Genomic DNA, 12290 nt, shown 5'->3' on the forward strand with positions numbered 1-12290 from the left:
CACCAGCAAGCTCAAGACAAACTCGACTCTGCTACAACACACAATCCAGCTGGTCCTCTCAATTGGTCCAGCACATGCACACAGCCAGCATCATCGGCTTTGTGAGGACTGCAGATATCACATCTCTATAGCAATTGAACAGTTTAAATCCTGCTGTATGCTTTCAAAAACCATTAAGCTGCTCCCTTCGCATGCAAGCACTGTGATCTCCAGCTACAGTTCTAAACAGCTCTGTTTCTAAAAGCCTTTCTTCAAACTCACCTACAGACCTTTGCTACTTATACCAGGTTCAAGCCCCAACTGCTGCTGAGAACACACTGATTATGTTTATCCCTGTTTTTTCTTTTTTGTTTTTAATCGCCCCTAGATGTTTTCCAGTTTGTGCTCTTCAGCTCATAGTGGTAGTTCACAAAATAAGGAAATATCTGAAGAATTCCGGAACAGATATTAAATGAACCAACTGTCCTTCAGAGTAAGACTATTGGATAGTGCACGGCTAGTTATCATGAAAGAAACTCTAGTGACTTGTTTACTGAAGGCAGTATTTTGTGCTTTAAAGAAGTGCAAAAATATTTCCTTGTCTTCCAAGTCAAGTCGATCACTACAATAGACTTACGTTCGTCACCAAAGTCTCCTCCATTTTTGTACTGCTAGTAGCCACTGTGTTAGGATGAGAAGAAGGTGTAGTGTAGTCTGTTACAGACTCCTGTGAAGAAAAATAATTCCATTAAAATATCTCCCTTACCTAAATCAGATTTTAAGTTTTTTTTTGGACAGGTCATCCTTTCTTTGGAAGGAAAGCTTATCATGCAACAGAAAGTTAGAGTTTCATCCCCAAAAGCTTGTTGGAAAGCATGTCCAGCAATTCTTGTTGCTGAATTACTACTGAGGTCAGGAGAATTTTGGGGAGATTACAGTCTGCCTCGTGACCTCACAACATATGCCTGGAGATGAGCCAAAATACTGTCTTTAAAGCAAGGATACGTGAAGTGATGGAGTGCCAGGACACTAGGCAAATGGAAATGTGGTGGTGTAACCAGCCATCATCCGACACCCTAGATGCTTTAGCTACTTCTAGGCACTTTTAGCCCACTACATTCAAAAAGCAAAATATATTAGCCAAAAGCTTTCTGTAGCTTTAAACAAACAGGAATCTCTTGGGTAAATCTATCACAAGTAAGGCCTTCCAGATTAAAAAGAGAACGCAAGGATGGTTGCCATTTGACCAAACAATTTTCTTTAAGTCCTGTCTCAAAGTCTTAAGACACAGTTTCTCCAGACAGTGAAGGTCTGCCTCCCAGTTTCTGCACCAGGCAGTGATTTAAAGGAAGAAAAGGGGTGAAGTCTCCAATTTACTCAGAGGCTTTCCTTGAAGTTTATTTATTATCACAGTTAAGTGGACCATAACATGTGCCATGAATCAAGTCCATTTTCATGGACTTAGATGTAGCCAGTGACTGTTGACGTGGTAACTCTAAACTCCCTGATCAAAGCATCTAACTGATGACACTGCCAGCTCTCTAGAGAATGACCTATAATGAAAAAAAATGCACTGGTACTTCTCTCTAAAGCCACGTTTAGCACTGTTTTTTAGTTCTTGTGAATGGATATTTAAAACTGACTGTATTCGAGACAAACAAGTGTTATCAGAACCACAAGTATTATCAGAATCTGACCCAAAGACTATTAGATAAACCGTGTGACCAAACAACTCAGAATTAGCCAAGACTCATTCACCAACAACCACTGCAAGCCCAGGACAGGCTCTATCTATTACAGAACCAAACACCAAGAGGTAACTGAAGGATAAATTAGCAGCAGAATTGCTGATGAGTGCCTGGTGTTGCCAACACAATGAATTTGAAAGCACAAGAGAGATTATGCTCAATGGCATTCAGCCAGTATGATAAACTATGAAAAAGTGCACATTTGATTCACTGCTGGAGCCTATGGCAACGTCTCCTAACACAGCAATTGAATTGTCAAGATACTAACCAGCAAGTAACAAAGAATCCTCCTAAAAAGATAAGCTTATTTTGCTAAAAGCCTAGAAAAACAAGCTCAAGAATAACAGGGTAAGAGAGGGTACAGTGTGCACACTGTTGTATTTATGATGGAAACAGAAAATCTATTTCTCTGTGTAGTTATTTATTTCCCTTGTTAAACTGGTGGGATACCAGATACACATTTTCCACACTCCAAACTACCAAGCTGCAAGTTGCACGCTACTCTTTGAATCCAGTGGGTAACTTCCCTTTGGGTAGAATGAAGCAAGCACATAAAGCTGCTTTAATCACAAGGTCCTTCTAATGAAGTGTAACTCACCAGCTTCCTGGTTAGAAGAAAATTAAATACGAAACTGCCAGATCAACTCCGGTGCCCTTACAAGCGTATGTGCAATGCTGAGCTGTGGTACAAGGATGAACTACATCCCAAACATGCAGATAAGACAGAAATTCAACTGTAAGAACACCACTTCGTAAGTCATAGGTTGGTTAACCATCATCCTTCATTTACTGATAAAGTCTAGTCTTTTACATCTCGACCATCACCATAAGCTTTCCTAGTTCAATTAAAATGAACTTTCTGTACAACTTTTACTGAAGAACCCAACTGAATAGTTTGATATAAATTAGTAACTATAATAACAGCAAAAGCAAAAAGCTGTACACGTTTTTTGGAAGTTACCTACAGGGTACTTATATCTGAAGAAAAAACAGGCAAACTTCTTATAACTACCTACTTTGCTCAAAAAGAAGAGATCACAAACCTGTGACTTTGTGAGCAAAAGGATACAGTGGACCTCAGAAGTGACCTTGCTACAAAGGAGCAGGGGACTACAAATCATCAATATTTCCTCAATGTTTGGTTTGCTCCTGCTTCATGGAAATCATCTAACCCAGAGAGCTTGTCAGACACTGAACCATCTCAAAAACCATACTCTCAAGTAAAGCAAGTGTCCTTTTTGACATCACCTCCAAAAGACAAACCTTTATCAACTACTTACACAAACATTTCATTGCCATATCCACAACCAGTTACTGATCACTCCTGTGACTTGAAAGCTTCAAAACTAGTTTGAGATGGAGGGCTGAGGGAACACTAAAGGTGTCTCATCCAATCTAGACACTTGTGTAACAGTTTGGTTTTACTCCAAAAATACTACAAAACCCAAGAAAACCAGCTGGAATTGCTTCACAGCATCACACTCACATTCCTGATAAACAGCTCATTAATATGAGGTGATTTATATTTGCAGTTTCTCAGGTAGAACAGACCTGTATGGTTAAGTTCACACGCTGTTATTAAGGGGGTTGTTTTGGGATGGATGACGTATTCCTGCAAAGCTTCTGCTTCTGAACACAGACAGCTCGCTTGACTCTCATAAACATTAAAATCAACAAATACACTAAAGAAAGTGTGCCTTGCTGGTATCTCAGCAGTAGTCTCCCAAGAAGGATGACTGTCCATCGATAAATCATTTGTGTTTGCTAACAACATTAACACCTGACATTCAAACAACGGATTAAAGATGTTGTCACTTCTTCCCTCATTAATGAGGGAAGACAATGCTGCGAAGACATGAGAAAGCTGCTGCAATACAAATCAGTTCCAGGACTAATAAAGCTATTTCAGTATTTAAAGCTATTTCAAAAGGCACTTCAAAAAGTAGCAAGATGGGTTTATTTCTGTGAAATCCAGATTAAGTTCAACTTCTCTAATACATCTGCAGGTTGTTGGTTCAACTTCAATAGAATTAAATACAAAACACAACCACCCCTTTCCTAGAAAACCTAGTGATGCCCAGAGAACTACTCACGGCAAAGGAATTCAAAAGCAAAGCTAGAACTATGGAGACAGGAATTTTTAGGCTTATTTACAGCATGTATTAAATGCTTCTATTAGTAGCCACTTAAAGCAAGAAGGAGATTGTTGGAAATTTGCAAATCCAGCACAAACTGGAAGATTTCCTTTCAATTCGGTCAAGCCTCCTTCTCAGGGGAAGACATTTTAATGCTATGCTAATTCAAAGCACCTTAGCAACCTGCATTTACCTAGGGACAGAAAGGCACAAAATTCAGACCTCCCTTTTGAAGATCTCATTCTTTTCAAATGTTTACAGAGAAGACATGATACTGATTTACTTCGGCAGAGCTACTCACCAGCAAGTTAGTCTGGAGTAATCAAGGATGTTTCCTATTCTGCAGGAGGCTTAGAAAAGGAGTCTCCTTCTCTTATCTTAAAGCTTGAGAGATGGTGAAAAAGCAAAATAGAAATAGCCTCCTTACCAAATATTTGAAAAATTTGGTGTTTACAGCGTGCGTTTCTGATTCTGCATACAAGAGCAGCACTTCATCCAGTTCTGGCTTATGTTGTTACCATTCACATCTACTCAGAAGACAAAAACTGCTAGGAAGGATGAGAAATCCCAGCATTGCATTTTCATACTTATTTGCCAAAATCAAGTTTGCAGCTAATACGTAGGAAACAAATATCCCCATTAACACTTGATATGCACATGATCTAATTGCAATAGCATCTTCTGCTTGCAGGACAACTTGGCAAAAACCTGCTAAGACTACTTCATTTTTCCTTAAAAACAAACAAACAAGCTGCAGATTTAAAAACAGATAAAATCATGAGTGATCTGCATTTCAGGTTCTTCAACTATTAGTGAAACTTCTGCAAAGGAGTTTTTCCTAAATGGTGTCAGAAGATTTCTGCTTAAGACAAGGAAAAGACAGGTTGAGACAGCATGCAACAAACTCGAGCCTAATCTCTTAACTGCTTTGCAAACATACAATACGCATTTTCCCTTTACCAAGGCAGGTGCAACTATTAACGAGGAGCTACTCCAACTACAAGGCCTCTGCATTTGAGAAAGAGCACACACAGTTCTTGCTTGAGACACACGGCTGCCAGAAGTGAAGACAGTCTCTAAACAGGCCATTAGGCAAGCAGGAGAGCCTCTCCATGAACAACGCAGTGCTATCAATGCATCACAGCCAAGAACGGAGCTGTAGAACAATGAAACCTGACAACAAGTCACCACCTCACTGGATAGAAGTCAGAGGACTTCCATGCAGACAACTACCATGAGTCCTGCGTATCCTGAAGGGGTCCTGCGAGGGGATATACCGTGACAATATCCAAGCCAATAGGAACTGACATACAGAGCCTTTGGATAAACTGAACAAGCCTCATCAAATGCTTTAGCATATTCCTAGTTCAAAGATTATTTTTTTTCCCCCCCCCACAGAACAATCCCTAACTCACAGCCTCAGGTCATCCATGCACTCAGCCAACCACTGAGCACATTACTGCAGTTCTCTGTTGAAACTCGAGCTCTCACCTTGCATATACCACAAATATGCTCAAGACCTGAGTTCCCAGAATCTGCCTATACCAGGCTCCAGTGTCACTCTCCACAGCAAGAAAAGCATCAGGACGGTTTTCATGTTCGAAAGACAGCAGAAGTCTTTAAAACTTTCCAAGCCAATCTCTGTACAGGAGCATGACAGACAGCACATCCTCATACTACTTCCAAAGAACTGCTAAAATTCAAGCAGTACCTACTTGTTTCAAATCTGCTATACAGTGGGCTCTGCTGTCCAAGTAACTACCACCAGCAGGCAACCAAATGTCAATTAAATAATGGAAATCTTATTTCACATACAGCACTCTGTAATTTCTCAATGTTTTTCTTACCTTTGTGTTTGTTCCGAACTCTGGAGCAGACACAGATATCATTGTTCCTATTTCCGTGCTCAGTTCACTCGTTGCTTTGGTTTCCTTTGCAGTGACAGGTTCTGGACTTCTGACAGAGGTGGGAGATGGCTTCTCCTGTCCCTCAGGCTCTCCCTGTTGGGCATCCTTCACCTTCCTGTTCTTTAAAGAACGCTCTTTCCCAATAGGACCAGGCTTATACTCTTTGTTTTCTACCGGACTCAAGTCTGGAAGCTAAGTTAGCGTTAACTTGTCAGTTATGTCTTCCCCTTACGTCCCCACAAGAATATTCCCACATGCTTAAAATAATTTTGTTTAAATCTAACAAAACTTTCCCAACAGGTATTTTCTAATATATAAACCAACTGAGAATAAGTTAGCACTAAGTACGTGAAATGCATCCCCTTTGAACATTGCAATTTTCCAACACTGTTTTCAAGCAAGATGTATTATATGAAGTGGCAGAGTTCAACTAACATAACATCTATAAAATTGATAGAAAATGATTTTGACTTTTCTTACAAGCACAAAAAAGTAAGGAAGCCACAAGACTTCATATAAATATAGGTAACTTTAATTTTCAGAGTCTCAGAATTTTACAGGGCTCCAGCAAACTAGAACAAAAGACTCTGCCTTCATTTGCTGATGTTTCAATGTATGCATGTGGCAACATTTCTTCCTAGTGACTGAGCACTAAAGAAATACCCATAAAAAAAAAAAAACAAACCAAGAAACCACCCACATTCAAGTGTTGCCTTATATTGTAATCACTATGGCTAAAGTAGCTGCTGTAATTCAGTAGTTCCTTTTTGTGCAGCTGAATTAAAGCAGAATGAAGGACCTCAGGGAACTTGAATGTTCTATTTGAAGAGGTATATCCTTTCTGGCTGAGACTACTCAGCCCATCTCACTACAGAGCAGCACAAAAATTCTTTAAAGGCAGTCCCTACAATCCTATCGCTTCGGCTTTGATACTTGAAAACCAGAAGCTGCTGGTATTGTCTCTATAAATACAAGCCATCTGTTTCAGGAATAGATAAAGACCCTTTAAAAATATGTTTTTGGGGTTTGGAGAGGGCAGGAGTTTGCCCTAAGGTGTCTGGTACCCTCAAGAGGCCAGTAAAGACTAGAGAATGCCTTCAGAGGGAAGGAAGAAAGCACTTGTAGAAGTGAATGCCTAAGCTCTGCAATGCAGCAGTCAGGATCATCAGACATACTTCACTCCAAATGCTTTTTACTATAACAGTTAACTGAAGAAATTCCTCCAGACACTAAGGTCGCACTTCAAAAGGTAAATTGCTAAGAGGAAAGTAATAACAATAATTTAAAGATCACTAAGTGTAATCTAAATGACAGGAGGAGAAAGTATTACTCCTTGTGAGTTGTAACAATAGAAATACAAGATGATTGACTAGAATACCTAAATCTCTGGAGGACGAGTGAGAAACGTTTTAATTGAGCTAAGTCTGATTACCTATTCACTCTTCCTGGATTAGTTACAAAAAATTAATTATCTACACATCTGTGCCTTAGAGACTTCTCATTAGTGGCTCTAGCATTCTTCCCTTTCCCCAAAACACTTTTTTTCCCAGCAATTTGATGTATTACTTTGCTTAGTTTTGTAGCTGGATTACCAAGATGAGCACCATGCACCCACCATTGGCTGGGAGTGGTGGTACGTGGGGAGAAGGCAGGCAGGAAAAATTGAAACTGGAGGCAGAGCCAGGATAGAAATAGCCTGCGCCAAGACTACTCTGAAAGCCTGAGCAAAGCAAGCACAGGAGTAAACCGAGAAACCCAAGCTACAAAACAAAAACACCCTACTGCATCCATACTCTCCCAACAAAGCTATCACAAATCCATAACCATGTTCCTGCTCTAGCCTGTCCTGCTCCAAATGGTCAATGGATGACCTTTGCTAGGTTAGGATGTTGTTTACATGCACTTCTTCATTTTCTCTCCAAGAACCACTTGATTATTTTAGGAAATACAAATGTGGAAGGCAACTTTTATAGGTCTAGTCCTAACTGAATGAGCATTTTATTCCCTTTTTAAATCAATTACATGTAACCTCTTTTTGAATCAATTTCTTTGCTATTTAAAAGTTTGTACTTCTAAGATATGACCTTTTACCTTTTGTGCTTTGATGGGTCCAGCCCGTGGCTGTTTCTGTCTTTGTTCTTTTGGTTCCGGTAGCTTGTCAGTTGACTTCTCAGAAAGTACAGGGCCAACTTCATTGTCGCTGCCACTGGAAGCTGGGGCTCCAAACTGAATAGTTTCTATACCAAGCTCAACTCCACCTTCTTGCCCAGGCTTTGTTCCCTATTTAAAAGGCAAGCATTTAACATGTTTCAAAAGACTTTTAAATCAGTACATTGCCACTGGTTCAAAAAAGAGCACCAAATACATTCAGCTGAACACCACAGCAAAAGCATTATTTGTGACTGCAACAGATTTGCAAGAGGAATAAACAATGTATGAAAGCACATTCCCTCCTCCTCAACTTCCTACTGTTTATAAGAGCTCAAGAGGAGGAAAAAAAGAAAAAGCAATAAAAAAAAAATTAAACAAGATCAAGAAGAACTGGTAGAGAAGAGGAGAAAGACAAGTACAGTAATAAAACGTCTGGATTAATTTTCACAATATTCTCCCAAAACTTCAAAATTAATGTTCAAGAGAAACAATAGGAGACTAAAGATTTATAGATCTCCTTATGCAGTCACAATGGTGTTGTAAGAGACTAAAGACATCCTTAACAGTTTAAAACAATGAAGTCAAGAAGGCCAATACAGCCCAAGAAAACTAAACCACAGGACTATACAGTAGTTAGGGCTATGGAAATTCCAGGGGATAAGTAGAGCTCCTGTGGTTAGAAGACATCTACTGCTTATTGCATCTCTGCTTAAAGCAGGGACATAAAACCATTTGATTCCTTGGAGGCATCCTGTTTCTGTTACTGAACTGTACCAAGTGTTCACATGCAAACTAGACAGTATTTTAACTTAAATATACACTGCATAGCAGCTATCAACAGAAGCTGTGAGAAGCCGAGGTTTGATTAACAAAGCGTTTTTTCTGTTTTGCAATCAATAAAAGCACTCACTTGTGTCCTGTGCTCTTCCTGTACCATCTCCCTACTTCATGGAATCCTACAAACACTAGTTTCAGTATGCGGATGCCTGACTAAATGGATAATCTGTACTCAATCCCAGTGATAAATAATTTAGGTAAGCTTTGTGCACGAGTTATTTTTCTTCCTTTCACCCTTACCTCTGGAGATGTAGCTGATCCAAAAGATGTCAAAGGTTTGTTCCAAGCGCTGACTGAAGGTGGCTGAGGTGGACTAATGGGTCCCACTGATAAGTGAGAAAAGAGTTAAAAAAAAAAATAAATAAATAAAAATAAAAACCTAAACCAAAACAAGACAAAACCCTGAAGTTGCCAAATGCGTTTGACTGAAGTTACCAACTGACTGAGGAGAATTAAATTTTAGATGTATTGATTACCCAGGTTCTAGTTCAGAAATTTTTAGCCTATTCAGGAGTTAACAATATGCTCCCTAGGTAGTTTTATTAAGTGGGATCATCACATTTTGAAGCTTGGTCAAGTCTAGTAACAGATTTTTTGAAGGGTGACAAGAATATGACAACAACATAAAATACTGAGTAGTATCACTCCATAAAAATCTCTTTTCAGGGGTGTTCTTCGGTTACAGTGTTACACCTGGGACAGCTCTCCTCTACTCCCTGTACAAAATACTTTCACAGATACAAGCAAGACATCAACAAAGAGCTGACAAACAGTGTCCAGTAACTACAATACTTACATTTTTTGGAGATGTCATTTAGAACTGCTGAAGCAGGCACCTTGTTGTCCCATAGTTCAGTTCCTAGACCATTGTGAGCCTGGGTGTTCTGCAGAACTTTGCCTGACACTGTGTATTCCGTGCTTGCCGCCGTCCCTCCTGCAGCCTGGTTTTGAGGCTGAACAGAAGCCTGTGGCTGACCTGGAGTCTGCGTTGCACACGGAGACTGTGCCTGAGCTTGTGCCTGAGCCTGTGCCTGCTGCGCAGCTGCAGCTGCTGCCTGTTGCTGCTGCTTTTTGGCAAATCTGGGTGGCAGCTTGGAATTCTGACCTCGACCTTTTTCGCTTGATCCTTTTTTGGTCCAAACCTGGAAGTGGAATCTAATTTTACTCTTACAGCTAATAGCCTGTATGTATGCTGTACAGCAGCAAAAGCAAACTGGTTAAGCCTGTCTCAAATGAACTTTTTAACGGGTATTTAACCACATGAACAGTGATTTATTTCTCAGCTGAGGAACAACGATTTACTTCTCATCCATTTTCCTCTTGGGATCAACTGATACACAAGCAATTTGATAAAGATTTACACAAGCATGAAGAAATGACATTTCCACTTTACCAGTTCCACCTACCCAACAAGGCCCAAACAAGAAGTATAAAATCCTAAAATGTCCCACTGAAAATGAGTTTCATTTAAAATTAAAATAAAGTATTAATACAACTATCTAGTTATCTTTAAGGGATGAAAATACATAGTTTCTTGGGATGAAGATTCTGCATGCTTCACAACATTCTCAGTATCACAAGAAGGTCTTTTGCATTACAAACATGTCTTGTACCTGCACTGTTTGTTCTTCCTTCTTCCTGCGCTCTTCATCTTGCAAGCGTTTCTGTTGTTTCTTCGACACCACTTCAGTGAAACCATCATCATTCAAGTTAGACTGGGAGTCTTCGACTACTGTCACTTCAGGGTGGTCATCAATGATCACAACACCTATAGAAAAGGAAAGATATAGAGGCTGCTGTCTTAACAGCTTCAGATGCAGCACACAGTAAAATACACCAAGCAAAAACCACTTCAGAGTAGAAGCAATTTCCCCATAAGAAGATAGAGATGATGGTCCCGATAAAGATAAGTTTTTTCTTGCTAAGTGCAAGAACTTTAGACTGGTGAACTTGAAGACAGGAAATTGATATTTATAAACTAAAAATCTGGAGCTTCCTGTACCAGACTCTCCAGGAACTAAGAACTAAAACTGCTTAAAACAATGCAATTTAAAATAATGAACAGCCGTCTGGAATATTTGCTGTGTTTCAGTGATATACACTATCTGCTTATGAAGGTTAAGCAAATTATTACTGTGGTGGAAAATGGTCCGAAGGACAGAGTAAAGATTAGATGGTAGACCAAAATTACTCTCATCTATATAAAAAAAATGAGGTATGCCACCTTTTACAGGCACACACATTACTTAAATATGACAAAGGTGACAATGCTAAAGTACGCAATTGTTCTAGTGTTTAAAAAGCCATCTTTCCTCTTTTGTAAGCTTTAAACATCCAACACTATATCCAGAGAAGCTAGCAGAATTAAAAATTCTTGTTAGCTTGGTATCTTATCAATACATACTTGCATAATTATTAAGATCAAATTGAGACAAGGCATCCACTTTTTCCTTAGGCTTCTTTGGACCAGCTTTAGGTTCCTCTCTCTTTTTGCCACTTGCATCCTTGGTGCTCTTTTGACCTGCAACAGTAACACCTCCTTCTTCCTGATGCAAAGAGTTGGTGGTGGTGGGATCAACACCCGGCACGGTTGCTGTCTGGTCTTCAAATGGCCTGCATTATAAAAAAAAAAAAAAAAAAAAAAAAAAAAAAAACATAATTCTGTTAAGAAAATTAATGACTAGCCACAGAACAAATGAAGAACGGAACTAACAACCTAAAGCAAATCATATTATAGAGTTGTGAGTGTCTACTGTGCAACTTCTTAGTAGGCTCCAGACATTCACTTTCAGCAACTGAACAAGCAGAAGCTAAACAGCAAAAGCTGTTTTGGTGAGATATCCAATGTTCTGCTGCCAAAAAAAAAAAAAAATCAGAGAAAAAAATGTGCCTAATTAAATTTTAAGGTTAACTCTGCCTCAGTCAAGGCAGAGACATCAAAAACTCAACAGGAATGCAGTTCAGAACTCTAGCAAAGCCTTCTGTGGAAAAAGTAAAAATAAACAAATAGAAGCTTACAGTATCCAATGTGAGCAAGTGTAAAAAGGATAAAAATACAGCTGTTTTACAGGCTCCCTTGACGAAAGCTCTCTGAAGCCACTAGAGTCAGAAACCAGCATTCTAGCTTTGCTGTGGCACCTGGGAAACCCAGCTTTTGCTTCCACATCATATTTAAGTGACTAGTCCACAGAAAGCCCTAATATTTTTAATCCAGAGATTAGAGCAGACAAGCAGTGACACTAGATAATTATCAAGTTCCAATCAAATTGACCATATGGAGAAACAAAGTTTATTCTCAATGGCAAGCAACATGCTTCTCTATGTTAGGTGATTGATTTAAATACAGCAGGCCAAATGCAATGCTGCAACGTATTAACCTGCGGAAGTGCTCACATTAACATGCCAGCTTGCATCCAAAATTTGGGAAACATACCCTGAGAAACAGGGCTATATTTTATTAAATTTGTTTAACATTGTGCCTTCATAGGAGTACTCCACTCTTAACTCCATTTTCTAAGTGTCTGCATACAAAC

General features: G+C 39.3%; 1 protein-coding gene across 1 annotated transcript in view; it reads right to left on the reverse strand.

Annotated features, from left to right (window-relative positions):
• The window catches only part of PRRC2C (proline rich coiled-coil 2C), a 69964-nt gene that overhangs the window by 20585 nt on the left and 37089 nt on the right, over positions 1-12290 (reverse strand). The window contains exons 18-24 of the mRNA XM_082766063.1: positions 11162-11370; positions 10371-10525; positions 9554-9899; positions 8998-9083; positions 7861-8049; positions 5710-5961; positions 617-706 (exon numbers count right to left, since the gene is read on the reverse strand). Coding sequence (XP_082622189.1) covers positions 617-706; positions 5710-5961; positions 7861-8049; positions 8998-9083; positions 9554-9899; positions 10371-10525; positions 11162-11370 — 1327 coding nt within the window. The remainder of the gene's footprint in view (positions 1-616; positions 707-5709; positions 5962-7860; positions 8050-8997; positions 9084-9553; positions 9900-10370; positions 10526-11161; positions 11371-12290) is intronic.

Source organism: Aythya marila, assembly GCF_965140915.1.
Source record: "Aythya marila genome assembly, chromosome: 8".
NCBI lineage: Eukaryota > Metazoa > Chordata > Aves > Anseriformes > Anatidae > Aythya > Aythya marila.